The sequence below is a fragment of the Platalea leucorodia genome (assembly GCF_965183815.1).
Source record: "Platalea leucorodia genome assembly, chromosome: 19".
Classification (NCBI taxonomy): Eukaryota; Metazoa; Chordata; class Aves; order Pelecaniformes; family Threskiornithidae; genus Platalea; species Platalea leucorodia.
This window is the reverse complement of record NC_138841.1, coordinates 6,482,370-6,509,893: the sequence shown is the minus strand read 5'-3', so window position 1 is coordinate 6,509,893 and position 27,524 is coordinate 6,482,370. Positions and strand designations below refer to the sequence as shown.

The following is a 27,524-nucleotide window of genomic DNA, read 5'->3' as shown; positions in this document are numbered from 1 at the left end:
AGCTCAAGGAGGTTGGCCCAATGCCCGAGCACCCTTGCATCCCCTCTTGTCAGTTTACAATTCTGAAAGCATTTTGCGAGCAAATTTCATTTCGTGCTTAACACAAAGACCAGATCATTTTGTTGCAGGTGAAGAATGAAGTGTCTTCTCCCTGAATTACAGGATGCCTTTTATATTGGTAGGATGTATCTATCTATCTCCAGGATATTTACAAGTCAAGCTGTTTGTTTACAATTTAAAATAAATTGCCCTTTAAATATCTGGCAGCTGATGTGACCCCATCGTTGTGCTGGAAGAAGATTTACAGTGTAGTCGCTAACACCCGTTTCCAGAAAGACCAAGGACAAGCTGTTCTTGTGTGTCCTGAGCCGCTGGTCATGTTAACAAAAATGCCACCTGTCCTTCAAAAGCTGACACCGTGAATACCAGTAAGGACTAATTACATCGGTAAGGGGAGAGCGCAGTGTTAACAGCAACGCATGATGCATTTCCCCTCTTTTACGTATTTGTGTTTCTTTGTTTCCTATGCTGATTTCCAATTCCCTCTCCCTCCATGCCAGATAAACTGTGTTTGGCCTCTGTTCCCAGGACACTGCCTATGGAAAGCTCCTCTGAGGCACCTCTCTTCCCTGTCTGCTGCCAACAAAGCGAGAGGCAGAAATCGGGAACGACCAGCCCCAAAAAGTCATTGCTAATCTTGCGGTCTCCAAAGTACGATGAATCCTCTTGCCAGACCACTGGGGGAGTCACAGACCTCTGCAGGCTGGTTTCAGTGGCTACCATCAACCCAAATTACACAGAACGCAGGGTAAGATCTCTCAGGACCCACTACTGGAGGCAGATTTTTGAAGGGACCTGCATTTAGCACACCGAGACATTCAGGAAACATGACCACATCTGTTGGATCTGCATAGTGGTGCACTTACGAATGAGGACAAGGCTGAGCAACAGGTAGGGAGAAATAAAGCAGCAAATCCTGCTCCCTCCAACCAAATTCTCTCTTTTTCCACTGCTGCTGGGCTTTAAACACAGCAACAGGGATGACATCCAGAAGATAAACTGAGCCCACTACGTCCGAGTTACCTGGGACGGACAAAAAGGCTGCTGGGCAGGGGGAAAGCCAGTAAGAAAGGAAACGAGAACGGTCTCCTGGAGGTGGTGTGTGCGAGATCTCCCTCTGTTACCAAAATATTCAGTGGACGATGGGTAACTCTAGGTTTGCTTTATTTTCAGGCAACGATATATCGATGGACCAGCTCCGCAGAGAGTGGTGATTCAAACTATTTCCCTCCGTGCTTATATACCTTGTCTTTTACCATTATCTCATATAGATCACATAATGTGTGTCTGTTCTGAACAGTCAGAAATTTCCAGGGTGTTCAGGGCATTTAGAACGTCTCGATATGTTCCTGTTTCAAAGTCCCACTTCTTCGCTTTTCTTCTCGTTTTCCTTCTTTCAGGTTGGCTTGTCACAAAGGTCATCTCGGCCAAATTTCTTGTTTGATCCTCGCGGTTTCTTCACTTCGTCTCGATTTCCACGTATACTTAAGTTATTTCTAATTCTTATCCCCATGTACTTAAAGGTGAATAATTATCTACATTTCAATCAACCTTTTTACTTATTCTCTAACTTCTATTTAGGTAGGCAGATTTTAGCCTGCCTCTGGGTTGGGGCTGTACAGGGACAAATGAGCAGTCTTGCATGAATTTAATATAAATGATTGATGTGGAACACCTGCAAGCATACAACCCATGTAATTTATGTTCTACATTGCTCTTAACATAATAGCTTAAAGATTAAAACTTATTATGCATTTAACTCATTGTTAACACCCTCCATCACTATGAAGGAAATGCACACGCAGCTAACAACCCTCCCTTCCAAGGAATCGGAAACCAGTCTCTTCTAAAAGGAACTTGAAACTGAAATACAACTTTCAAGCTCATCTTGTATTTGGTGGGTCTGTCTTTGAGGCACTCACCTAAAAAACCTGATCCCTGCATTCGGTGTCTCAGCTGCCTGGGCCACTCCTGTACTTACTCCAAGGGGATTCTCAGTGTCTTGTCACCACTTCAGGTTGCTTCCTCCAGGTGTCTATCCAGCTTACTCCAGCCCCACAAGAAGCAGCGATATGTACCTTTGGGCTGTGAAAGAACACAGAAAAACAGATTGCTGTGACAACAGGCGTGTCAGAGAAGATAAAAATACCTCCTCGCCAATCGTGCTGTGAAAGTTGGTAGCATAAAATCCCCGTGGTCATCTGGCTTTTAAACCTGTAAAAACTCAGTCATTTCACAGCATTGGCAGTGTCCCGCAGCCAGGCCTAAGGTTCTGCTCTGAAGTGAGAGCGGCGAGTTAGCACCAAAGAGGTTCTTCCGCTCAGCAACGCTGGAGTAGGAGGAAGGAATTAGAAGTCCCTTGTGCATCTAATACCCAGGATTATTCTCATGGAATATTTCCTTGGATCAGTCCAGCTGACATAGGCCATGGTCCCGTAACAGACTCCAGCTGAGTGGGGGGGGAACGCAGCCGTGGCAGGGTCACATTACAGCAATGGGGTGAGAAAAGGCTTTTACATCAGTAATTCCCATACGTGGGTGCACAGAATCATAGAATCATAGAATCGTTAGGTTGGAAAAGACCTTCAAGATGATCAAGTCCAACCATAACCCAGCACTGCCAAGCCCACCACTAAACCATGTCCCCAAGCACCACATCTACCCGGCTTTTAAATACCAGTGTGGGACATTTTAAAGGCTGGCAGCCTCCACAGTCTATACATTCTACAAACCCTAAAACAAGCAGCCTCAATCAATTTACTCCTTTCTAAAAAGTTAAAAGTATCTATGCCAGACAGACATTCCTCTCCGATTTACACATATTTCTGGCTGAATATATCTCACCTTAGTCTTCTTATTTTTATTTTCATCAAAGGTGCAAACTCTGTCAGGACTGGAAACGCCCGCTCCAGCCGCCAGCCGCAAGGTTCCAAGCAGTTCAACCAAAGGTTTGGGTCTCTTTTTTTTTTTTCCCCCTTCCATCAATGGAAGCCTTTTACCTGAAAGAGAATTAGATGCCGATTTTATCAGACACCACATATTGCTCAGGTAAATCAGCAAAATGCCGAGCGGGCGGAGAAGCAGTTCGCCCCCCCCAGCTGCAGAGCGGAGCTTCCCAGGGAGCTGCCACAGAGCAGGGCCACGGCCAAGGTTATTTCCATGCCTGAACTTAAGGGTGCGGCCACAGAAAATGGGGCAAAACCGAGATACTTCTAGAGCCAGATCTCAGAAATGATCTCTTTGGCCAAACACAAGACCACACGGCTTTGGAAAGGCACAATATTCTTCTTGGCACAATGATGGGGCAAAAATGAGTCATTGGTTTCTAGTACAAGAGATTGATTGCAGACCTGCGGTCTTTGAGCCTAGAGGACCGTGACTATCATTTATAACCATACACCAGCCAAAAAACATAGCCAACGGCACCGCTGTGGCGCGGGTTTTCCCCTTCGATGGTCAGAGCAACGCCTTTGGTGTGAACGGCGCACGGCCCGCTGAGGGGAGCAGGGCGGCCGCTCTGCGGGAGAACGGGGCTCCCTCGGGGCTCAGCCGCAGGACGGGGGGCCTGGCCTGCCCGACGAAGGGGGAGCCAGGTGGGAGCTGCCCCAGGCCAGGCCCGCCTAACACCGCCTGGCAACAGCGATCCCACCCGGGCACCCCCGGGGCCGACCACCGCCGGCTGCCGCCCGCTCGCCACCCCGTCCCCTCCGCTCTGAGGGAGGGAAGGAGGCGGCGGGGCGACCTGCCTTCCGACTGGCCGCGGGTACTGCCTGTCACTGGGCATCACCCTCTGCAACCAATGGGCGCGCAGGGAGCGGGGCGGGGGTGGGGCTTGCAGGCGCCGGGGCCGCGGGTGGTGAGCGTCCCTCACCGGCGTCGCGCCGCAGGTAGGGCCGGGCCCGGGGAGGGGAGGCCGGTCCCCTCCCTTCCCTGCTCCGCTCCCCCGCCGCTTCCCGCCCCCGGGGGCCCGGGCCGTCAGGGGCCTCGGGCTGTGGGGGAGCCCGGTGGTCGGTTGCTGGGTGGGTGGGGGCGGCCTGCGGCCCCTGTGGCGGCGGAGGCCTGGATTACCGGCGGCACCCCGGCCCCCTGGAGCGGGGTGAGGCTGGGTCGGGGAGACCCCCGCAGGGCCGAGCACCCTTCGGCGGGAACTGAGGGGTCGCCGCCGGGGAAAGCCCCGCTCCTTGGGGAAGGGGCCTGCTCCTGGCGTGGAACCTGGGGTCCGAGGGGGTCGGTTCGGTGTCGGGGGTGGTTAGAGCCCAGGCCCCGGGGTGGGGCGGCGGCGGTGGGCGAGGTGTCGGAGCCGTCGTAGATGTAGGCTTAGAAGGGCTCCAGGTGATGTTAAAGGTGAGGAGTTTATTGGGGGTGCTGCCAGGGAGAGGGGGCACAGGGTGGATGCGTGCAGGTGCGCTGTGGGCTCCTTTTGGGAGGGGGTTTAATGCCTGGGAGCTGCCACGCTCCTCAGTCCCGACCGCCGAGACCTTACCCACGCGTCAGCCCCTCTCCTCCACTGTCGTTCCCAGCGATCTTGGGTTTTGGTCCGGATACCGATGCTTTGAGACAGATGGCTGCTGTAAGCTTGGCTGACGGTCTGGAAAACAATAGCTTTAAGGCATGTGTGCAAGTGTCCCTTGGAAGGTGTGCTGTCAAGTTTGGAAGGAACTACGTGTAAATTGCCCCTGGTGTTTTACAGTTCATGATGGGGGGACTCTGTCTAGGTGTCAGTCCAAGTTTTTATTTTGTTGCTGGTAAACATAGTATTTTCATCACGTGATTTCCTCCGCTTTTATTAAAAATGACACTTAAGAGTTGTTCAGATGATCTGAATTTAGTTGAGCAGGCTAAAACTAAATTCCGGGTACGCGTTCCATTGTTGAGTTAAAAATTCAAACAAGTAGTCGTCCAAAACCGCTTACAATGGGGAATGTGCACTGTGCAGCTCAGATAGGTCAGACGTTAACCAGCATTTTTGATGAAGAGCTAAAACCCCGATGCACAAGGGTGTCTCCAGAGAAAGAACCATTGTTTGAGGAGGTTTCTGCTAACTGGGGTGCAAAGGGTTAAGATATCCTGTGATAAGGTGATAGGACTGGAATGCATTTTGATGGTTTTTGGTAGGTCAGCGTGTTAGAAGAGGCTGGTGTTTTGTTTAGATAAAGAAGAGAGGAACTTGGTGTTTGTAATCCATAAAATCGATGAAGAATTATTTACACTAATTTTTAGAGCGTTGCCATAAGATAAAGCAAACGGTGATAGAATATTCCAGTGATGTAAATACTGATGGGATGATGTTAGGTAATAGAGTGTAAGTACCTGGAGTTAGCTGTGGGATTAATGCGCCGGATGGAGCTGATTAATGAAGGTGTAAATTACCTTCCCTGAATAAAGCCGTGCTGAAGGGGCTTTTCAGAGCTCTCCCCAAGGTGGCACCGCGAGGCCTGCTGTGCCTTTTGTCTCCACTAGCTTTGCTTTTTGTGGCAAAGAAAATGAACTCGAATTCTTTCGGATTTGTGCAAACACACATCTTGAGAACAACTTTACGCATGTGTAGCAAAAGGCATGTAAGGAATTCAGCAAACTAGCAACTTGAAAGAATTTTTTAAAATTAGGCTTTTACTGAACAGGTTTCTTGGGGTAAAGGAGGTTTAGGAGTCAGTAAATATTCCACCCCCTTGCCTTAGTTCATGGCTCGCAAGAGAGGAAAATATGCTGACCCCTTCAGAAGCAAAACCTTGAGTATCAGAAGATGAATGATTTAGCATTTATTATACAGTACAGCAATGAGGCCCCCGTGCACTTCTTTAGGTCGCTCTTGGTCTGTGGTTTTCCCAGTTCTGTATCTTTTACTGGGCAAAACTGTCAGCAGCAAAATACCCGTTGCAGAGCTCCACAATAGTAAGAGAGTAACAGAAGGTTTTGTGGAGTTGCAGAAGTTAAAATGTAAGGAAGTCAGCAATATTTTTTGCAGGACTGTTGTAGTTTGGATGTGTGGCTCTAGATGGTGGAAGCTTTTTTGGTAGGAGTGTTTCCTGGGATCTGTGTTAAGTGTTCCCAGGAGTTTCTGACTGGCATCAGCCTTGATTCAGCGATAAATTTCTACTTCCCAGGCAAAATAGAGGCAAGTGGGCCAAAAAAGAAAGCTCAGACTAACTCGTATTCAGCATTCAGCTGAGATCCTCTATCCTGGATGTGAATTTTTGTTTCCTCAGGCTTCCATGATGTTTGCCCAGTGCACGCGGAAGGGTGCGAGCTCCGTGCTGCTGATCGCGCTGCTGTGCTGCATCCTTTCTCCTCCAGCACAAGCCAGCAAGGTGAGTGAACAGCTTCAGACACAAGCACTGAACTGTGTGTGTAGTACAACAGAAACAAAAATGGCAGAGAAGCAACTGTTTTTCTGTGGAAGTCTGCAGAGATAAGGAGTGCTGTAGCAGATGTGTATTTATCATATGTAGAGCTGTGAGTGTACGTGACAGTGGCCTCTGCCCTGCCTTTTGCTGTGTTTTGGAGTTTGCATTTTAAAATTTCTTTGAAAAGTACCTGGTGTCTGGAGCAAAAGTGCTCAAGCCATTTTAAAACTGTGAAGTTATTGATGTGAAAGACTCAGTGCAGGAAGAAGAGACATGGTGTGAAGTCCTCTCTCTGTCTTAGAGAATGTCTTGCCTTTTCCTACACCCCTGGGTGGTGAGGGCAGCAGAACTGTATGCGCGTGTTCACTTACTAGCGCCGTCTCCTCTTGCTTCTGCAGAGCTCGGAGGACATCCGCTGCAAGTGCATCTGTCCCCCGTACCGGAACATCAGCGGGCACATTTACAACAAGAACGTGTCCCAGAAGGACTGGTGAGTTGTGGGTTGAAGCCTGAGGGGTCAGTCCATGAAAGCCAACACTCCGGAGTTTCCAGCTGGTGCTGAGGAAGTAATTCCCTGCCTGTGCATTGGCAGAGGAAGCTGTTTTGGTAGGTGATGTTCAACCCAGGTGAGGGGCATTTTTTGAACAGAGATTGAGGAACCTGAGAGGTGTGATTTCTTAAGCTCACAGCAGATGTAGGGTGTACCCTCCAGTCCCTTCCACCTGGGCCAGATCCCTGCAGAAGGTGCTTGGACACTCTATCCTAGGAACTTTGGGCTAGCTGAGCTGTGAGGGGAACTCTCAAAACTGGATCAGTGTGACGGGAAAGCTGGGACACAGAAAAAGTCACCCCAGCGTCCTTCCACAGAGCCCTGGTTTCCCCTTGTCCTGTTGCTGATTTTGGTTTCTTTGTGTTGCAGCAACTGCCTGCATGTTGTGGAGCCAATGCCGGTGCCAGGGAACGATGTGGAGGCCTACTGCCTGCTGTGCGAATGCAAGTACGAGGAGCGCAGCACGACCACCATCAAGGTAACTGTGGGTCTGCTCCCTGTGGCTGGCTCCTTCTCCTTGCCATGCCACGCCATCCCAGGCACAGCTAGACTGGTGGGTTCCTGGAAAAGAGCCCAGAAAGGGAAAATAAAACTATCACAGCTAGGACACGGTGGTAGTGCTGGGGGCTCTGAGTCAGGAGGGCTCCTGGCAGCGAGGAGCAGGCTGCACGGGAGCCCAGTCTTCTTGCTGAGGATGTGTGACAGTGCCCGGCACCTCTGACCGGGGACCCATCTTGTTGGTCTCCTTTCACGTGCAGCACGTGTCCTAAATTGGCACAGTGCGGAGAAGATCAGCACGGTTTATGCAGTGATTGCACTTGCATCTCATTGGCCTTCCTGCAAGTGCAAGAGACTTTCTAGTGAGCAAAATTAGAATGAGAGAAGAGATCAAACATCAGAGGCAGGTGTGACTGGAGCTTCCTGGCCTCTGTGGTGCGTCTTATCTACACTACTGATCCTTTCCCACTGTGCTGTCCTTAACTGCAGGTGATCATCATCATTTATTTGTCCGTGGTGGGCGCACTGCTGCTTTACATGGCTTTCCTTGTGCTGGTGGACCCTCTGATCCGGAAGCCAGACGCTTATACCCAGCCCCTGCACAACGAGGAGGAGAATGAGGTGAGGCTGTGCTGCTGGTGTGTGCAGGGTGCAGGTGGGTGGCTGCGGTCACGGTGGAGACAGGGTGCTAGGGTGCCAAGAGCATGTCCGACAGGGAAGCAGAGCGACCTCGTGCTTGTCCCCTCTGATCCAGCGTGGGACCAGCGCTGTTGCTTTTTGAGCACTTACCACAGGTAAACATTTAGACTCAGATCTGTGCAGATCCTGCTGAAGCACAAGGAAATATTCAAAGTACCAGTTCTGTATTACGAGCCCAAGACAAGACCTGTCCTCTGGGGCAGGGCGTGGCTTTTTACCAAGTGGCCTGAATTTGGTACGTCTGTCTAGATGAAACAAAAAGTCAAACGGTTCCCGTTTGTGCAGTGCCCTAGGTGAGCTTCCAGGGAAGGATGGGTTTAATTATTTGCTGAGACATGGGGCTGGCCTCTCTTCTAGATGCTTAAAAGAGCGGCCTCTGAGGTGCTGTTGTTTGACCCTGCTCTGGGGCTGGGCCCTGTTGTATCCAGGCTCTTGTTCCTTGTGCTTCTCCCCAGAGCAGAATTTCACTCAGATCCCATCTTTTTGGGGGACATTGGCATACGACTTCTTGGGCAAGAAGAGCAGCAAAGAGAGAGCCTCTCTCTCTCTCTGATTTTGGGGGAGGACAAATTTCTTGCTGGATGAAATTCGTGCCATTTCAGCATCCAGCATATAACATCCTTCCCTTTGGGAGAGAGGCAGTGCTTTAGGGGGAATGATCGGGCCTGATTCCAAGGGGTGTTTCAGAACAAGAGCGCCCTGACTTCTAAATCTTTTCTTCTTCCCCTGAGGCTTCCCTTCTTTTGTAGGGAAATACAGGAGACTGAGACGGGGATGGTCTCTCAGAGAGGAATTGTTGGAGGCAGAGCTGATGGCTAGTGTGGAGGAGCAGAGTGGCTGCATGCACAGTGATTAGCTCCCGTGCTTGATTGCATCTGTAGCTCATGCTCTGTTTGCGAGATGCAAGGGCTGTCCGAGCCTTGCTGCCTGTTCGTGCCACGCGTGGCTCTGCGACGCAGCTTCCCTTGTGGCTTTCTCAGTTCAGAGATGCGGAGTTTCACGGGGCGCCGTGCTAGGCAGAACTCTCTCCTGGAGCTGAGTTCCTTCCCTTGGTGGAGCCCCAGGGCTGTGCTCCAGCGTTGCCCCTGCTGCTGGGAGGAGACTCGTGAGGAGGCCTTCCCTAGCGATTGGTTGCTCTGGATGCTAGCGATTAGCTCAGTCACACTTTGAGAAGGGAAGCTGCGATGTTTGAAGGTACTCTCCTCTCCTAGTCTCTGAGAAAACCACTGGATCAGACTGGGTTGTAAGTATAAACCGCAATTCTTTCATATGCCGATGTGAGGAGTAGCTGCTCTGGCGTGCACATCTATCCGTTATCTCCCTCTGCTGAAAAAAAGAGGTCCTGCAGGAGGAGATGAATTGTATCCCAAAAGTATGCTTTCTCTCCACTCCTCCACAGCAATAATTCAGATTTAGATCTAGGTGCACACTGTAAATGACTGACATTAGGTGAGGTTTACCTCACTCCAGTGTGCTGGACTGTAAATTCTTTGGGATAGGCCTTGTGATTGCCTTGGTGTTTGTGTGCCAGAATGGATCCCCACCCAAGGGGCCTTCTGACGTTACTGCAGTGCAGGTGTGGTGGTTCGGAGCAGTCTGTGCAGCAGGGCTGGACAGAAGTCCTGCAGCACCATCCCAGAAACAGAGGAGCAGGACTGTGTAAGCTAGTATGCCAAGGACAGTGGAAGCTGTTGGCCCAGTCTCAGCGGGGTGATGCAGTTTGCTTTAGCAGTGTGGCTCCTTGTAGACTCCTAGCAGTGGATTTCCAGCAGAGGTTTAGACTTAGCGCAGGTCCTCTCCTGGGGACTTTTTATCTGGGACCTGTGACTTTACCATGGGTGCTCCCCAAGAGCAAGCTTTCCAATGGGAGCTGGGGGGCTGGCGTTGAGGAGCTCTGAAAATGAGCTGCTTCATCAGCACAACTCAAGCCTTGAATTGCCTTTCAGTTGAAATTTCTCCTAGAGTCGAGCTGCCGCCTTCTGTGTTCAGGCCGGGCGTGCCTTGATCTCTGTCACCGTTTCTTTCCATTGCAGGATGCTCGCTCCTTGGCCGCAGCCCTCACCCCGTCTGGCGCTAGAGCCAACACGGTGCTGGAGAGGGTGGAGGGGGCCCAGCAGCGCTGGAAGCGCCAGGTGCAGGAGCAGAGGAAGACAGTTTTTGACCGCCACAAGATGCTGAGCTAGATCTTTGCTGAGCTATGCGGCACCACTTCCCAAAAGACAGGGTAGCTCCGCTGGTCGAGATAGACAGCAAGTCATCCTTCGGGACATCCGTGGTGTTTGACTGAAAGCTCTAACCCTCTCTGATTTACCGTCTTCATACAGAGAAGCAGACCAAAATGCTTGCCTCTGGTTTTGTCCCCTTGCCCTTTACCTCTCAGCCCAGAGGCTCCTTACCCCTTGCCTGGCCGAGATCTGCGCTGATCGTTAGCCCCGTGGCTGCATGCGAATGGTCAGTTGTACGCAGCGCTGCCGCCCCGCTTCACGGGCTGACTCGAGCAGGGGCTGCAGCTCCGGCGCGCTGGGCTCGGCTGGGCACCGCTTGCTGGGACTGAAGTCTCCGTCGGCTCACCCCCGCATCAGAGACAGGGGTCTCGGTACAGAGTGTCGGAAGCTGGCTGAATCTTCCTGGGATAAAAATAGCAGGATCATTTTTATGTGGGATAAATTACGTGGCGCTCCTCCAGGATGAAGAAGCCGCCTCCTCTTCCAGTTTGCACCAGTGTTAATTGGGTGTCGTGGTGCTGAGACAAGTGCGTTGCACTGGAAGGAGGAGGAGGGAGTTCCCTGCCAGTGCTCAGCTGCTGCTTGCACTTACCCTGGTGTAAACTGCGTGGATTTCCCCTCTAGTCAGTGGAGTCTGTCCAGAGTTACACCAGCACAACTCAGATTGCAGCTTGTTTCTGTGGAGGTGAATGTCACAGAACCGATTAGTACGTTCACAAGTAAGAGACCAACAGGTGAAAGGTTGATTTACATTTTTATCTTTTCCTGCTTTAGCAGTGGGTAAAAACATACTGGGGAGAAAGCTTTCCGTTTGTACCCACGTTAGTAACCCTTGGCGCTCTCGCAGTGCGGGCAGGGGCATTTGTGTCCAGGAGAACTGGGGCAAAGGCTCTACTGGAGCACTGTAAACACTTGTCTGGGTCTTGGGGCCCTGGAAAGGGGACACTCGTGCTACTCAAAACACGCCGAGAGCCGCGGCTGTACTCGGGCCGTGTGGAGGAAACCGAAGTGATTCTGCAGTGTGTGTGTTGATCCCACTGAGAGCATTGATAACGTCAGGAAGGTGCTGGAGTTCATCATGTAGCATCTCTGTATTAAATGCAAAGATCTATTACACGGCTGGCTTTTTTTCGGGGAAAAGTCCCATCACGCCAGGTCTGGGGCTCCCAGCCCTGCGCGCCTGCTCTCCAGGCTGCCTTCCAGTGCCCAGCAGGCAAGCTGATGCAGGGCCTCAAGACTGAGCTGTGGTTACGGCGCTTGGGGTGTTTTTGGCACTGCAGGTGGGTCCTCGGCCCTGGTTTGTGCCTGTCTGTGCTCGGAGGGTGACTGTCTTGCTCCAGGAGAGCTGGGCTTCAAACGCCAGCAAACCAGAGCAGTCCTGCTTGGCCCAAGTTAGCGACAGGCCGCTCCAGGCTGTCTCGCGGGAAGGGCAAGCAGATCAGAATTCCTCCTTGTTTGTTGAACGCTGAGCAGTCCGTGCTAAAAGCCTGACTGGGAGAGGTGCCGGTCACCGCCTTGCACGCTGGTGCCAACAGCTTTTGATCAAGCTGCCCAGCAGGATCCAGCCCTCCAAGCTGATCCTGCCAGACAAATCCAAACGGAAGCGTTTCAGGGGCTTTGTGCCTGCAGCCTGCATGTACCCCAGTCACCCGTCAGCACCTCGCCAGGCTAAAAAGTACCCAGAGCTTCGCATTCATGGAATTGCTAAGGTTGGAAAAGACCCTTAAGATCATCGAGTCCAACCGTTAACCTGTCACTGCCAAGGCCACCACTAACCCATGTCCCTAAGCACCACATCTCCCCGGCTTTTAAATACCCCCAGGGATGGAGACTCAACCGCTTCCCTGGGCAGCCTGTTCCAGCCTGACAGCCCTTTGGGTGAGGATATTTTTCCTGATATCCAACCTAAACCTGCCCTGGCGCAGCTTGAGGCCGTTTCCCTTCCTCCTATCACTTGTTACCTGGGAAAAGAGACCGATTTCCTAACGCTTCATCACTGAATTCTCTGGTGTGACTGAAGTTCCTCCTATAGCGTTTCCTCCGTGTGGATTCTCGGACACGCTATAAGGGTTGAGGGCAGGCTACAGTCTTTCCCTCAAGAAAGAAATAGGTGAAAAAAGAAGCACAATAGCAGTAAGGTCTTGATCCATCCTTTTTTTTTTTATATATATTCCAAGAAACCGAATATCTTTGAGCTTTTTATCAAATTTGACGAACTACAGGGCAAAAGTCCCAGTAAGTACACACCCTCATATCTACACAAAATAGGATTGTATAAACTTCACGTTTTCAGATCTGGGTGTCAAAAAAGCTGAAACGTCTCAGGTACCACATCTTGGGCATTTTATTTTTTAATAAATAGTTGCATTGAGTTGGAGTTGTTGAAAATTGTTTAAAAGTACTAAGAAACAAGGTCTGTTTTTTCATAGCAGAATTTCAAGTCAGGAACTAACGCGCATTATACCGAGGTCACGTTTTCCTTCACCCAGCCTTGTTCCGTAGTCCTCAATCGTTGGACCTTTCTCCCTCTTGTAGAAACCCCATCTCGCCTGTCCTTCCCTCTCGGTGTGAATCCCTCATGGACACAGGCTGTGGTCCCTGGGAATCGCAGCCCCCCGAGAGCGGGGAAAAAATCTGTTTGAAGGGTCTGACCAGGAGCAGCGGCGGGAGGAGAGCTGCCGTGGCTGTCGCGCAGGGACCGAGCCGTGCGTTGGGTCCGTCTGGTGGCCGGTGCCCCGCTGATCAGCACTGAGCCATCGGTGACCGCCCGTGGTGGGGGTCCTGCTCCCAGCGACCGGACCCCTGGCTCCCTGATCCCGGAGGGCGAGGGCTTTGGTGGGGAGCACCCCCGTGTCCTCCCCCGGCCCCTCCCAGGAACCGCTTGAAAATGGGATAGGAGAGGAAAAAAACTGCAGGTTAAAAATCAAGAGTCGGTGGGTGAGAACCCTGAGCCGGCGAAGGGATGGCGTGAAGGAGTTGCAAAAAATGCCACTGCCTGGTTAATTATTTGCTTTGTTAATTAGCTGATTAGCTCTGTGCTGTGCACCATCCTCCCTGGGAGGAAATGTTTGCTGCTGCCCGGCCTGAAACTCCCAAACCCCTGCTCCTCCCCACGCCCCCGGCACTGCTCAGCCCGGGGGCCCTGCTCCCGGCCCCATCCACGTCCCACGGCAGCGCCTGCCATCCCGCCGGAGACGGGCGGCAGCGCCAGTGGGAGCCAATTATTAAATTCCTTATCAAAAAAGGGAGTGAGAAAAATAAAGGACCTCTTAGTACAAACTCCAGCCGCTTTGGCAACCCGCCACGTCCCCGGTCAGGTGCCTGCCGTGGTCCAGATGTCGATGCTCTGGATGATGAGCCACTCGCTCTGGTCCTGGGTTACCCGGATCCTCACGCACTCCACGGGGCCGGGCACGTCCCTCTCCAGCCCCCGCTGCTCAAAGGTCCCCTTCTCGAAGGTGCCCACGGTGGTGTAGGCAGAGCAGTCCCGGCCATCGGCCTGCCGCCGCCGGCCCACCTCCAGCACCCCCGCGTGCAGGAAATCACCCCGGCGCTCATCGGAGCCTGTGCGCACCCGGACGCGGGTGATGCGGGCCGGCTGGTGGAAGACAACGGAGAAGACGCTGCCGGCTGCTGGGTCTTTCCCCCAAAAATACCCCTCTGCTGTGCTGTAAGCCTTGAGGGGCTCGTAGTTCTCGAAGACAGACATGCTGGTGAACAAGGCCGCTGGCGGGTTGTCCGGAAGGTCCAAGGCATCGGCCTGGAACTCGTCATCCTCCAGCCGGTTGATGGTGCCCTGGAAGGAGGAGTAGAGGCCCATGTGCTGGAAGAGGGAGGGCTTGAAGCGGATGACGTCTTTCTGGGTGAGAAGGAGGCGGAAGTGGACCAGCAGCCAGTCGCAGGGCATCTCCTGGTAGAAGAGGAGGAGGAAGCGAGCCAGGCGAGGAAGGTCACTGGAGCGGTAGAGCTTACCGATGTAGCCCAGCTTGGAGAACTCAAGGGTGGCCCAGTTGGAGCCTTCCTGGGAAGCCAGTGCCTTGCGGATGGCCGTCAAGAAGGACTTGGCGCACCACACGTCGTCCTCAATCATCAAGTAGTAGGAGGAGAGGTTGGCGGCAAAGGCGAGGAGGAAGGCATAGTCCACGTTCTGCTTGGACCTGAACTTCACCCGCTCCTCTGGGTCGTTGTAGTTTCTCTTGAGGCCCTCCAGGGTGGGGTAAAACTCGTGGGGAACGTGGATAAGCAGGAGCCGGCCCAGGAGGATGTGGTGAGCAAACCTGTGGACAATGTTCGCAGCCACGCGCATGTTCCACGTGGGGTCCGCGTCGGCCAGGTGCACCACCACCACGATCTCCTGCAGCTCCTCCTCCGTCGACTGCTTGAAGAGGGACTGGAGCGTGTCTGGGAGGTAGTAGCCACGTGGCCGCTGCACCGACGCCAATCCCACCGCCAGGAATTCTGCAAGGCAAAGGAAAGGCATTCGCAGGCTGAGGGGTGACCTGGGCTGCACCATGGTGAGGTTTTTCCCTGCAAGCCACAAGGAGGGGGCTCCAAAAAGCCCTCCGCATGGCCAGCTGGCACGGCTAATGGTGTTTATGGCCCTTGTCCAAGGCCGGCAGGTCCTTTCTGAAGCTGAAGCCCCCAGCATCTTAGGAGGTGCCCAAAATTGGCTCAAATGGCAGGGAGAGGGCAGGATGAGCAGTCAGGGGTTCCTCTGAAGAAGAAATATTTGGGAAAAAGACCTTAAAAAAAAGCCAAACCTGGGGAAGGAACAGTGCAGAGACAGTCTATGGGGCAGGGATGGCTGTGTGGCATGGCTACACATCCTGGAAGCGTGCCCCTACCCTACTCTGAACCTCGCGGAGATGCAACCGCAGCGGGCTGAGGCATCCTTCTGGCCTCCCCACCGCCCACCTGCGGCTCCATTTGCTCAGCTTCGCTGCAGCTTCTCTGGCTGCTGGTCTGTGCAGCACCGTGCAGGTACTGGACCTCTGGTTTCAGCGTGGGCTTGCGTGGGGCTGCCCTAAGCTCCTTCCCGTGGTGTTTGCATGTGAATTGCTTTTCGTCCACCTGTCCAAGAGCTTGACCCACATCTCCCACACTATGTGGTTGTCCCAGTGGTCCAGCCCCATCTCCACCTTCCTGACTGGGGAACAGGAAACTCAGCCCGAGGGAGAGGGGATCTCAGCCACCCACCCCACAGAGAACTGGGAAACCCAAAATGTCTGCGGTCACCCCAGTACCAAGGTGCAGAAGCATGGACCACGCTTGGAGCATGCAGACCTTCCTCTACCCCTCCATCTCCCCAGGGAGAGCAGCGAGGGCTGGCTGGGGGGAGGTCACCAGGTATCAGCAGGTCTCCTGTTCCAAAAAGGTTGGAAGCAGACCCCTCCCCGCCCCGGCGGCAGCAGCGATGGGGCAGATCCATGCTGGGACGTGCAGCTGTGATGGGAGATGTGCAAACCCAGAGCCCGGCTCAGTCTGGGGTCCTGGAGCCACTCACTTTTGCGGGGTGACAGGGAGCCAGCGAGGAGGTCGTAGGAGACATTGTGGAGTGCAGAGAGGTCATCCATGTCCCTGAGGATGCGCTGGGCTCCTCCCGGCTGCAGCATCTGCAGGATCGTTTCTGGGGTCAAGCCCCTAAGCTCCACCTGGATGGGAGCCGCAGACAGCCAGGTCAGACCCCAGAGCACCATGGAGATGCGTGAGCAAGGGGTAATGACAACAGGGGGACCCAGAAATGAGGGGCAGCCCCTGTCCTGCCCTCCCAGCTCCTGGATCGGGGAGAGGAGAAGGCAGAGCTGGGGTTTGGGGATGCTGAGGGGAGGGGAAGGGAGCAGAGCTGGGGTTGGGGTCTGTGTGGGGCAGGCAGGGATGGAGGATGCTCCGGTGGCTGCTCCAGCAGGACATCACTGGTGGGGGACTCACCTCCAGGGGATCCTGTTCCTGCCGGCTGCTCCCATGGAGGAGGAGGAGGAGGAGGAGGAGGAAGGAGGCTGCAAGTGCAGCTGTGAGGGAGCGCTTCAGGGAGCATCGCATAGCACCAGGCTGGCACGCTGAGGCCTGCGGGAGGAAGGGGCACATCAGGCCAAGGCCACCACTAAACCCTGTCCCTAAGCACCACATCCACACGTTTTTTGAACACTTCCAGGGACTGTGATTGCACCCCTGCCCTGGGCAGCCTGGGCCAGGGCCTGACCGCTCTCGCCGTGAAGAAATTTTTCCTAACATCTAATGTTAACCTCCCCTGGCACAACTTGAGGCCATTTACTCTTGTCCCATCGCTTGTTCCTGGGGAGCAGAGACCGACCCCCCGGCTCCAGCCTCCTTTCAGGCCGTTGCAGAGAGCGATGAGGGCTCCCCTCAGCCTCCTCGTCTCCAGGCTGAGCCCCCCCAGCTCCCCCAGCCGCTCCTCCCCAGCCTTGTGCTCCAGCCCCTGCCCCAGCCTCGCTGCCCTGCTCTGGCCACGCTCCAGCCCCTCCATGGCCGCCTTGGGGTGCGGGGCCCAGCGCTGAGCACAGCACTCGAGGGGCGGCCTCACCAGTGCCCAGCACAGGGGCACCATCCCTGCCCTGCTCCTGCTGGCCACACCGTTCCTGATAAGAGCCAGGATGCCATTGGCCCTCTTGGCCACCTGGGCACACTGCCAGCATCGACTATCACCTTGCCATAGAAGGAGATCAGGTTGGTCGAGCAGGACCTGCCTTTCATAAACCCATGCTGACTGGGCCCGATCCCCTGGTTGTCCCGCACGTGCCGCGTGATGGCACTCAGGATGACCTGCTCCATGACCTTCCCCGGCACCGAGGCCGGGCTGACAGGCCTGTGGTTCCCCGGATCCCCCTTCCAGCCCTTCTTGTAGAGGGGCATCACATTTGCCAGCCTCCAGTCAACTGGGACCTCCCCGGTCAGCCAGGACTGCTGAGAGATGATGGAGAGTGGCTTGGGGAGCACCTCCGCCAGCTCCCCCAGCGCCCTTGGGTGGATCCCACCCGGCCCCAGAGACTTGTGCGTGTCTACGGGGTGCAGCAGGTCGCCGACCATTTCCCCTTGGATTATGGGGGCCTCCTCCTGCTCCCCGTCCCTGTCTTCCAGCTCAGGGGGCTGGGTACCCCGAGAACAACTGCTCTGACTATTAAAGACTGAGGCAAGGAAGGCATTGAGTACCTCAGCCTTTTCCTTCTCCTCTGTCGCTATATTTCCCCCCGCATCCAGTAAAGGATGGAGATTCTCCTTAGCCCTCCTTTTGATGCTAATGTATTTGTAGAAACATTTTTTATTGTCTTTTATGGCAGTAGGCAGATTAAGTTCCAGTTGGGCTTTGGTCCTTCTAATCCTCTCCCTGCATAACCTCACGACATCCTTGTAGTCCTCCTGGGTTGCCTGCCCCTCCTTCCAAAGGTCGTAAACTCTCCTTTTATTCCCGAGTTCCAGCCAAAGGTCTCTGTTCAGCCAGGTCGGCCTTCTCCCCCGCCGGCTCGTCCGTCGGCACACGGGGACGGCTGCTCCTGCGCCTGTAAGATTTCCTTCTTGAAGAACTTCGACCCTTCCTGGGCTCCTTTGCCCTTCAGGGCTGCCTCCCATGGGACTCTGTCAACCAGGCATGAACAGGCCAAAGTCTGCCCTCCGGGAGTCCAAGGTGGCCGTTCTGCTGACCCCTCCTTGCTTCTCCAAAAATCAAAAACTATCATTTCATGATCGCTGTGCCCAAGACGGCCTCCAACCATCACATCACCCACCAGGCCTTCTCTGGTCACAAACAAGAGGTCCAGCGGCCGCCGTCCCCAGCCGGCTCCCTCACCAGCTGTGTTGGGACGGTCTCTTCCCCACGCTCCAGGACCCTCCGAGACGTCTCCTCCCCGCTGTGTTGTATTTCCAGCAGGCATCTGCTGAGCTGAAGTCCCCCCCCGAGAACAAGGGCTAGCGATCGTGAGACTTCTCCCAGCTGCTTATAGAGTATTTCGTCCGCCTCCTCATCCCGGTGGGGTCGTCTATAGACTCCCACCACAATGTCTGCCTTGTTGGCCTTCCCCCTGATTCTTACCCATAAACACTCAACCTTGTCGTCACCATCATTAAGCTTTAGACGATCAAAACAGTCCCTAACGTACAGGACAACCCACCGCCTCTCCTTCCTGGCCCGTCCCTTCTGAAGGGTTTAGAGCCGTCCATCGCAGCACTCCAGTTGTGTGAGTCACCCCACCATGCTCCCGTGATGGCAACTCTGTCATAGTTTTTTCCTGGTGCACAACGGCTTCCAGCTCCTCCTGTTTGGTGCCCATGCTGCGTGCATTGGCGTAGATGCACTTCAGTTGGGCTGTTGACCCCACCGCTTTTTGGGGGGGAGAAGCCCTAATTCCTATGTGACCATTCTCAGGTGCTTCTGTGGTTTCTAACGCATCCATAGCCCTTGCGTCTTCGCTGCTGCATGGCTCTCCATCCCCACCTGCACTGAAACGGCAGAGCGAAGGACCTCCCTAGCACACCGTCCCTCAAACATTGGTGAGCCGTGCCCAGGTTTATCTCTAGCGAGCCTGGTTTTATCCTTTTCCCCCTTCCAATCTAGTTTAAAGCTCTTTCAATGAGCCCTGATAACTCCCGCTCAAAGATCCTTTTCCCCCTTTGAGACAGCGGTACCCCGTCCGGCACCAGCCGCCCTGGTGTCGTGTAAACCAACCCATGACCAAAGAACCCAAAATTCTGCCGGCGACACCAGGTTCGGAGCCAGGCATCGCTCTGCTGGCTCTTCCTGCGTCTTCACCATTCCCTGCACCTGGAAGGATGGAGGAGAACACTGCTTGTGCTCCCAATCCCTTAACCAGTCGTCCCAAGGCTCTGAAGTCTCTCTTGATTGCCCTTGGGCTTCTTGTTGCAACTTCATCGCTGCCTACCTGAAAAATCTATAATGGAGGGTACTCTGAGGGCCGTACCAGGGCGGGAAGCTTTCTCTTCACAGCTTTAAGCCGGGCCCCAGGGCGGCAGCAGCCTTCCCTAAGCAGCGGGTCCAGTCTGCACTTGGGGCCTTCTGCTCCCCTCAGAAGGGAGCCTCCTCTGACGACGACCCGTCTTTCAGGAAGCAGCTCTGACGCAGAGCATAGGCCGACTTAACCTTGGCGACGCCTCCTCGCTAGCTGAACCGCGTCCTGGTTCTTGTTCGGTTCCACTCGCAGAGCCTCGTCCTTGTCAGGCAAGGGCGTCCGGGAAGGTGGGGCAGTGGCAGAGGAGACGCGCCCGCTGCGCTGCGCAGGAACTCGTCGCAGTTTGTGCCGTCCTTGAGATATTTTGCTTTGTATCAGAGGCGTGGCAGGAGGCTAAAGGGCTCCTGTGTTTGCCTGGGGTTTTTCCGTGATAAATACGACCGGGTGTGCCAGGGAAGAGAGGAAAGCGGAGAGCGAGCAAGTGCCCAGCCCGGCGGGGCAGACACAGTCGGCGCCGTCCAAACTGCTCACAGCGCGTTTGGGTCGAAGCGTCTTTGAATGCAAACGCGTGGAGGAAAAGCCCTCCCAAGCTGCACGGTAAAACACCGAGAAAGCTGCCGGAGTTCCTGAGCGAAGGCTGGGCTTTACCCAGGACTTCTCCTTAAACACATCACTGCATCAACTGCCGCCGTGCAGTGGATGCTCCCAGCCCACCCATGGTCCCCAAACGGCGGAGGCTGGTACAGCATCTCTGTTGCCACTGCCCTGGAGCACGTGCTGGGCTTATTTTAAGGAGAAAACCCCTATTTCCCTGCCTAAAAGTCCTTTGGGGGGTTGCCAGCATCTCAATGGGCTGGTGCACAGCAGGTCCCCCCCGCTGCAGCAGCCAGTGCCGTCCTTGCCATACTGACCTCACCCAGGAACACTGCTTGTTACTCAGAGATAAGCAATTAAAACAGAGCAAGCTGCTCTCTCCCAAGGAGCCTTGGGCTGAGCCATGGCCTTAGTGAGACCTTGGCCAAGGAGAGGAGAGGAGCCGCCTCCCCCAACCTTGAACCCAGCAGGTGTCGGGGAAGGGGACACAGGAACGCCCGTGGTGGCACAAGGCGGTGGCTGAGCTCTGGTTAGCGCTGGTTCTTCGAAGCACTTGGGGGCACAACGAGCTCCTGGGGCTGCTTAAAATCTCGGTCCAGGTCACAGCAGAGAGCAGGGAGAACTGGGGGTGCTCAGTGCCGTGGGCCAGCCCTGTGGCCAGCTCTTCCCAAAGCCCCCCGGCCTCTCCTTGCCCCGCAGCGATGGGGGCACAGCCAGCTCGCCGGCTTAGCGGGGAGCAGCTCGAGGGACCCATCCCCGGCCACGGGGACATCGCGCCCTGAAGCCACTCTGGAGGTGGATTTCTGAGCCCTGACCTCCACAGTCTGCGGCGCAGCGCTGAGGCCACGGGGCGAGCTAGGAACGGCAAGGCTTGGCAGCCAGCCAGCATCAGCCTGGGCATATTTATATCCTGGATAGCCAACAGTTTTTCTGGCTGCTGGGAGGGCGTCTGGCTGCCAGCGGCGCATCTTGGATGGAAAACAAGGTGCTGCTCAGTTCCCGCGGGCAGCGGCTTCATCCATGGAGTGCGGAGCAGGGAGCCTGTGGGGAATGAGGGTTTGCATGAACCTCACCCCTCCGGCATCGCTCTGCGTCGCAGGCTTAACAGAGCAGAAGGTAACGAACATTGCCCCTTAATTACCCCCTAATTGGGCTTTGGATTTTTGCCTCCATGGAGAAACAAAGCAGCCCAGCGGGATGGGCGCAGCCAGGGCCACGCCACCATGGGCACGTCACTGGGATGCAGCATCCTCCTGGTGCCTGCTCTTGCTCCGGGTGCCTCCACAAAGCATCCCTGTCCCCACTCCTGCCCCAGCACCTCATGCACCTTCCCGCAGCTCAGCACCCCGCTGGGGATGTCCCCAAAAGCCAGCCCCCCGTGGGGACGTTGGGCTGGTGGCCGGGGCAGCTGGCTGCTGAGAGCCACCCACTCGGAGCCAGATGAATTCCTCCACTTTGCTTAGAGACTCCCGGGCAAACGGGCTGCGTGACGCAGCAGCCGTGACTCAGTCCAGCAGCGGAGGGGATAAATACACGGCCTCAGTCCCTCGAGGCTGCGAGGAAGGGCCGGATGCTTCCCGTGCGCAGGCGGCTCCAGCTGCTTCCTCCGGCGCTGGGGAGAGCGGGGCTGCTTGCCCGGGGAGGAAGGGAACAACCAGGGCTCACCATCCCACTGCCAGAAGCACCTTTCCATGCTGGGGGAGACCGAGGCACGGAAAAAGGCTGTGCGTCCCCCAGGGGGGTAAGTGCCAGGTCTCCTGCATCATCGTCAGTGCCCCTCACCACCTCCCGGTGGGGTCCCCAGGACCGACAGGGGCAGGGCGCAACCCAGTGCCAGAAATCGCCGCTTGCTCCGCAGAGGACATGGCAAATTGTGGCAGCACAACGTCCCCGATGGGCACATCATGGCCAGTCGGGGCTGCACGGGACAGGGTGCTCCTGGGCCCCTGGGAGCCAGCCCAGGGTCTGGCCCCACGCTCCCTGGGTGTCTCTGCTCCAAGGGTCGTCCCGCAGGGAGGAAGGAGGGGAAAAGCTGCATTTCAGTAGCGCAGGACTCCGGCAGCCAAAGCTTTAGGTCAACCCAGGTGTCCTACAGCCCCGCAGCACAGGGGGGCTCTGCAGGCAGCTTGGGAAGAGGACACTTGGGTCTGGTTCGGTCCCCACAGCTGACAGCACGGGGACGCCCTGCCCCCACCCTGCCCTCACCCTGCTCCGGGTCCCCAGGCGACCCTGGCCCAGGGCACCCCTTGCCCATGCAGCCCCATCCCATGACACCAGTGAGACAGCTCGTGCCCAGCACTGCTCCTGATGCACCCACCGAGGCGGCAGAGACTTACGGGGTGCGCGGCAGTCCGGCGCGTTGGGTGCACGGCGGCAGCAGCCAGGAAGCCTCGCTGTCTCACCAGGGTGCTTGGCCCTGGCAACCTCCCCAGAGCTGGCGGGACTCTGGTTTCTTGCTCAGCAAAGCCCCACCCCGAGTCCTCGCCTGCCTCCCACAGAGGAGGAGCGTCCGCCGGCATCCTCTGCCCCATGCCAACCAGTGCGCAGTGAACTGGCCGGGCTGGTGGGGACCCCAGGTGGGACAGGGTGAAGAGCCCCCAGCCCCGCTGCAGGGGTTAGGGCAGCCTCAGCCTCCCCCCTGGACTGGGCACCCCACGGTGGCACCGGCTGCCTCCCACCACCTCCCTTGGCAGCCCCAGACCCCCAGGCAGGATCAGACCCCCCCCCGAGGGCTCTCGCCAGGCCCCAGCACCCCAAACTCCCGTGCAAACCTGCCACTTTGATGGCACCGGGGTGAAAACGCACCGTGCACCAAGCCAGGAGCCTGGGGACACGGAGCCATCGCATCTTTTTGCTGCTGATTATTTTCCAGCCTTTGTGCTGAGCGAGCGGAAACCTCCGGGGCTGCTGAGCCAGAACTGAACCCCCCGGCACCCCGGGCAGGGCAGAGCTGGCTGCCAGGATCCCTGGCGGGATGCACCCATGAGGGTACCCTGGTTTCCCTGCACACCCCAGCTCCTCGCTGGAGCATTGGATATCGCAGCCCCGGCTGGGGACAAAGCCACTTTCATCCCCACAAGCCAACGTGGGCCGCGTGGGGCCCTTCCTGTAGCCCAGCTTGTCCCCAGCTCCTCCACCCCCCCAGCCTCATTTCTCCCCCTCCGACTCCCTCCTCCAGACCCCCAGCGGCAACGCGGCCCCGGCAGCCCGGAGCACCCACCACGAGTCGCCCAACGGCAGCGCTTGCACCCAGCTCCGAGCCAGGCACTCCACCTCTCTCTCCATCCAAACGGAGGGAAAGACCCTTCCCTTTCCCTCCACCCCATCCTCCCCATTCATCCGCACTGAAGCACGGATCCCATTTCCCTCCTCTCCTCGCTGGCCTGGACCTCTCCTACCTTCGGAAAGGCCCCAAGGTCTCTTCCCAGGCTCCGTCTTCTACAAATCCCCTGCGACGCCTTCCAGCCCCAGCTGCTCGCTGTGGGTTCAGGTGGAGCCGCTGACCTCGGTCACATCTGCGAGGACAAAGGTGGCCATGGAGAGGTAAGGTAGGGCAGGAAGCAGGCGATGGCGCCCAGAAGGAGAGGAAGAGACGTCCGCAGGCTCCTAGATCCGCTGGCTTTCGCTCTTCCCACACCGTCCGATTTTTAAATCCTTACATTCCCATCACGGGATGCCAGCGGCCCTGTCCCCATGGGCTCCGGGACGGTGGAACCCAGCAGAAATTTGCTGTTTAATCGCACATGGTAAGGAGGGGATGTGGGGCTCGGTGACTCACGTGGGATGGCGAAACAACCGGCAGCAGCTGCAGGATGGGGAGGGCTTTTCTTGCTGCAGACGCCCTGTGACCCCCACCCCTGCGCAGGAAGGAACCGGGGCTTGGTCCTTCCTGCCCTCGTGGGGAGGAAGAGGAGGGTGGGGGGCCACCGTGCCCAGCGCAGCCCTGGGGTCCCCAACGCTCGTGGGCGCAACGGGCACCCCACCATAGAACCGTGCCCTTCAGGGAACACACAGCACTGCTACGGGTGCAGCAGAGCCCCCAGAATCCCCCTTTGGTCCCCACGTGCCACCTCAGGGTGCAGAGCTAGGGCAGGATTTGACCCTCTCCAGGCACATCCATGAGCCTGCCTGGAGCAGAACAGGAATCCACAGCCAGGACGCAGCCCCCAGCAGCCACCGCGACGCGGTCCCGAGTCCTCTTGCCCTCCAAGCAAGTCCCGCAAGCCCAGCCTGAGCCAGCCCATCCCGTCACCCCCTGTGCTACGGGGCAAATCCCCAGTGCTGGCTGGGGTGCTGGAAAAGGGCCCCCCCACCCGTCCCCCGCTGCGAGGGCCACAGCACAGGCTCAGCGCCCAGGCACAACCGGGGCCCCGGCCCCCAGAGCCGCACGCAAACCTTCCTCTGGCCCAAACCTGCTGCTCACGCCTTCTGCTCACTGAATAAAAAATAATAATTATTATTATTATTTTGCCTGGGGGATAGAGAGGTGGCTTAAACGGGGCTAAAAGACACATTTTTGTCCCTTCCAACTGAAATACTCTATTCTATTTTGGCTTGTTCTTGGGATAAACCAGAGAAGAGAGAGAAGCCCCAGGCGCAAAGGCTGTTTTGAGACGGGCACACGGCGGTGCAGGCACAGATGCAGCCCGGGGGGCCAGGGAGGACCAGTCCCCCCAGCTGGGGCTGGAGCTGAGCACTGGGGTGGGACAGGCACAAGGGGACCCACCGCAGGTACCGGCCACCCTCCCGGAGCACCCAGCCCTTGCCCTGGCTCAGCTCCCATCCGACACCTGATCCCCAGCAAGGACAGGGGCAACGTGAGGGCAGGGTGGTGGCCAAGCCTCCACGTTTCCCCTGGGGAAACCGGAGAGCCGGGCCGGATCCGCTTACAGCCCTTCCATTATTCAGGAGCCCGAGCAGGACAAAGCAGAGGTAAAACAGGGCCCCACGCAGCAGGGGAGCATCGGGGCTCCGGCCATCATGATGCCGATCTGGGGCTCCGTTTCCACACCACCAGGGACCCTTTTGAGTCACATCCTACAGAAAAGTGATTATCCTACAGCAAACCACAGCCTGCCCTGCCCGCAGCCCTGGCAGGGACCGCGGAGACCTGTCGTATCACCGCCTCACCGCATCCCACCCCTGGAGAACACAGAAAAGGATTATTTTGGCAAACGGCCTTCAAGAGAGGCTGGGCTCGGGGTGGAAACCCCCTCTGCTTGGGGCTGAGGTCTGGCAGGAGTCAGTCACATCGCTGAGCGGATCCCGCGCAGGGTTTCTGTGCTCTGGGTAAGGGAGGAAGGGGAAAAGCTGGTGCCCTGCAGCTCCAGATGTGGGGAAGCAGAGCCCAACCTCTGCAGCATCCCGGCCGCCTCGCCGGCCTCCCCGCGCGGATCGCAGCAGGTCCCCGATCCCTGCCAGCGCTGCTCATCAGCACGGCTCCGTCACTTGCGTCATCGTAAGGTTTGCTACTTGCAAAGGGAAAGATTGAAAATCGTTCTTCTACATTTTAAACATTTCAGCCTTGACAAAGGCTGGTGTAGGAGAGGCACCTCTGGGTTAGGGGCATCTGTCCCTATTTAAATATCCTTGTTTGAAACCAGCAGGTCCGCTGGCAGCTGGAAACACCCCATCCCTCTGCTTCCCGGCGTGACAGCCTGTGCCGCCCGCTCCACTCGAGCCGCCCAGGGAGAGTAACGGGGCTGAAAACGATTCGCCATCTGGAGCGGGTGCTGCCGGAGTCCCTCTGCCCCAGAACATTAAGCATATCCTGGACAACGCCATCCGCCCGATTAGAACCTGTTCCTGCTTTCACAGATGTCAGAAACTCACAGCCCTAAGATTTGTTCTGTATTTGTTCACGGAAGTGAGAGCAAGGCGCAGGCCGCCGTTCCCAGTCCCCACTCAGCTGGGTCAGGTCTCCGCAGGTGAGGGCAGAGCTGTAGGCAGACACCAGCCTGCTCCGTCCTCCTGCTGCCCAGCCCCGAGCCGGGACCGAACATCTCTGCTCCCACCCTCCACGTCCACATCTTGCACAAGCAGCAATCACCAGGCACACGGCGCTGGCATCGTCGCGTAAAGCAGAGGAGTTTTCAGGGTCTGTAGTGGAAAACGCCTTGAAGCATCCTCTTCAAAGCGCCTCGGATTCTGCAGAAAACAGGCTCTGACTGAATAGCCATCTCCCTAGGAGGGCGTACGCCAGCCCAGAGAGCTCCCGCCCAAGACAACAGATATCCGCGCAAGCTGACAATGCTTCACTTACTGCACTTCAGTGGAGGAAGTCCACCACACGACCACTGACGACTTGTCACAGAGTTCAGCGGTATTTAACCGCACCTCAAAAAAGAACTTATTCATCCGTTGTCCTGGAGCAGCTTCCTTCCGCACGGGCACTGCCACGGGTTGCACAGCGCTCCGCTCGGACGGAGCGCTGCAGCTGCAGCCTTCACCCACAGCTCCAGCGCTAACTTGCTGCCCTTCCTCTCGGGCACCACAAAGGCAATCACAACTCGGACCAGGCTCCACTACCACAGGAACCAGCTTCCTTATCACGGTTGCGACACGTTTTTCTTGCCCTGTATCTCTGCTTCAACTGATCTAGTTTCAAAGCTGACCTGTTGGCATCACCGCGTATTCAGCAGCAGTGAAAAGGGGAACTGTGAGACAGGAGGTCTCCCAAACCCATTTGTGTGAAGTCACCATCACAGAGCACCTAACGTAGATCCAAGTTTGGGGTAGACGTCCTTGGTGGCGATTTACAGAGCGGCAGAGGCACACACAAGAAGCTCCTTGCAGGCAGCTACACAGGGACCATGGGGTATTTGCACATTAAATTCAAACCGCGATGGCAGAACTCCCTCTCCTTCCAGGAGCTTCACTAAACATCACGCACGGAAAAGCGCTCAGTTCCTCCTGCTTGAGACAAGATCCGACGTGAAATAGGACTGAGGAGCTAAGCACCAACAGGCAGCAGAACTCAGCCCAGGGTTCCTCCTTCCCCTGCTGCTCACCTGCACTCCAGTCCCTCCTCTGCCTGCCGCCGCTCCTCCACGAGACCCCCCTCTCTCAGCAGCACGATGTTCACCCGCTGAATTAAATCCCCAGCCCAACTCGTTCTGGACACAACGGACAGGCCCAGCCTCTGGGCCCCTCTCCCTGCTCCATCAACCCAAAGCCACAGAAAATTTCGGGGCTGCTTCTTCCTCACAGAAATGAATTTGTTTAGTCAAGAACCAGATCACCAATGGCTTCTGGGCCTTCCGGTGTCAACAGGCCAACACTGCTCCACTGCTCTTAGAAAAGACACAGAGTCACGTCCTTCATCACTGCTTCAGTTATTTTAGTTTATCCCCTCCAGCTCCTCGCCCTCCGTTTATCTTCTCTGAAAAGCACCTTCTGGTTTTAAAAGTTTAGATCTTCTTTTCAAAGAGGAAACATCAGGGTGAGAACTTGGGAGCATCTTTACATTCAAGAAAGACTTTTGCCTTACAAATCCTCTTTGAAATACTTCCTTTGTTTGATCATTTCTGCTTCTTTTTCTTTCCTTAAACTCCTATCTGTTGGACCGTGAATTAGCGTTATGGTTGATCACTGCTGCTTTGCTTACCGCGCTTCTCAGACACCAAAATATCACGCT

The 27,524-nt window shown here is 56.0% G+C and overlaps 2 protein-coding genes across 10 annotated transcripts; one reads left to right on the top strand and one right to left on the bottom strand.

Moving 5' to 3' along the window:
• The first annotated feature begins 3,880 nt into the window (after nt 1-3,880).
• TMEM9 (transmembrane protein 9) lies at nt 3,881-12,184 on the top strand. Of its 2 annotated transcripts, none has more exons than XM_082330457.1 (6): nt 3,881-3,947; nt 6,267-6,368; nt 6,803-6,894; nt 7,324-7,432; nt 7,942-8,073; nt 10,185-12,182. In XM_082330457.1, the coding sequence occupies exons 2-6, from the start codon at nt 6,273-6,275 to the stop codon at nt 10,332-10,334; spliced, it is 579 nt and encodes a 192-aa protein (XP_082186583.1). In that variant the 5' UTR covers nt 3,881-3,947; nt 6,267-6,272; the 3' UTR covers nt 10,335-12,182. The 2 variants fall into 2 exon arrangements, with proteins under 2 accessions (XP_082186583.1, XP_082186582.1); XM_082330456.1 differs by lacking the exon at nt 3,881-3,947 and adding an exon at nt 4,115-4,404 and having other exon boundaries at nt 10,185-12,184.
• On the bottom strand, nt 10,969-27,454 carry LOC309599196 (alpha-1,6-mannosyl-glycoprotein 4-beta-N-acetylglucosaminyltransferase-like). 8 transcript variants are annotated; one of them, XM_082330446.1, is made up of 7 exons: nt 26,151-27,454; nt 23,287-26,035; nt 20,704-20,929; nt 16,305-16,439; nt 15,880-16,027; nt 13,643-14,834; nt 12,354-13,285 (listed from the first exon to the last, which is right to left on the bottom strand). In XM_082330446.1, exons 3-6 carry the CDS (start codon nt 20,854-20,856, stop codon nt 13,690-13,692), a joined length of 1,581 nt encoding a protein of 526 aa, XP_082186572.1. In that variant the 5' UTR covers nt 20,857-20,929; nt 23,287-26,035; nt 26,151-27,454; the 3' UTR covers nt 12,354-13,285; nt 13,643-13,689. The 8 variants fall into 8 exon arrangements, 7 of the variants coding, with proteins under 7 accessions (XP_082186571.1, XP_082186572.1, XP_082186573.1 ...); XM_082330447.1 differs by having other exon boundaries at nt 23,287-26,800; nt 26,899-27,454; XR_014230222.1 differs by lacking the exons at nt 20,704-20,929; nt 23,287-26,035; nt 26,151-27,454 and adding exons at nt 11,844-11,956; nt 22,225-22,616 and having other exon boundaries at nt 12,338-13,285.
• Nucleotides 27,455-27,524: the final 70 nt, after the last annotated feature.

What these genes read in the sequence shown, in the direction of transcription:
- TMEM9 (XM_082330456.1), top strand. An exon ending in CTCCAGCACAAGCCAGCAAG is followed by an intron (nt 6,369 to 6,802) that starts GTGAGTGAACAG and finishes TTGCTTCTGCAG; the next exon opens with AGCTCGGAGGACATCCGCTG. An exon ending in AACGTGTCCCAGAAGGACTG is followed by an intron (nt 6,895 to 7,323) that starts GTGAGTTGTGGG and finishes TTTGTGTTGCAG; the next exon opens with CAACTGCCTGCATGTTGTGG.
- LOC309599196 (XM_082330445.1), bottom strand. Translation starts at nt 22,419, where the DNA reads ATGGGGCAGAGGATGCCGGCGGACGCTCCTCCTCTGTGGGAGGCAGGC. An exon ending in AGGAACAGGATCCCCTGGAG is followed by an intron (nt 16,028 to 16,304) that starts GTGAGTCCCCCA and finishes GCTCCCATCCAG; the next exon opens with GTGGAGCTTAGGGGCTTGAC. An exon ending in CTCCCTGTCACCCCGCAAAA is followed by an intron (nt 14,835 to 15,879) that starts GTGAGTGGCTCC and finishes TTTGCCTTGCAG; the next exon opens with AATTCCTGGCGGTGGGATTG.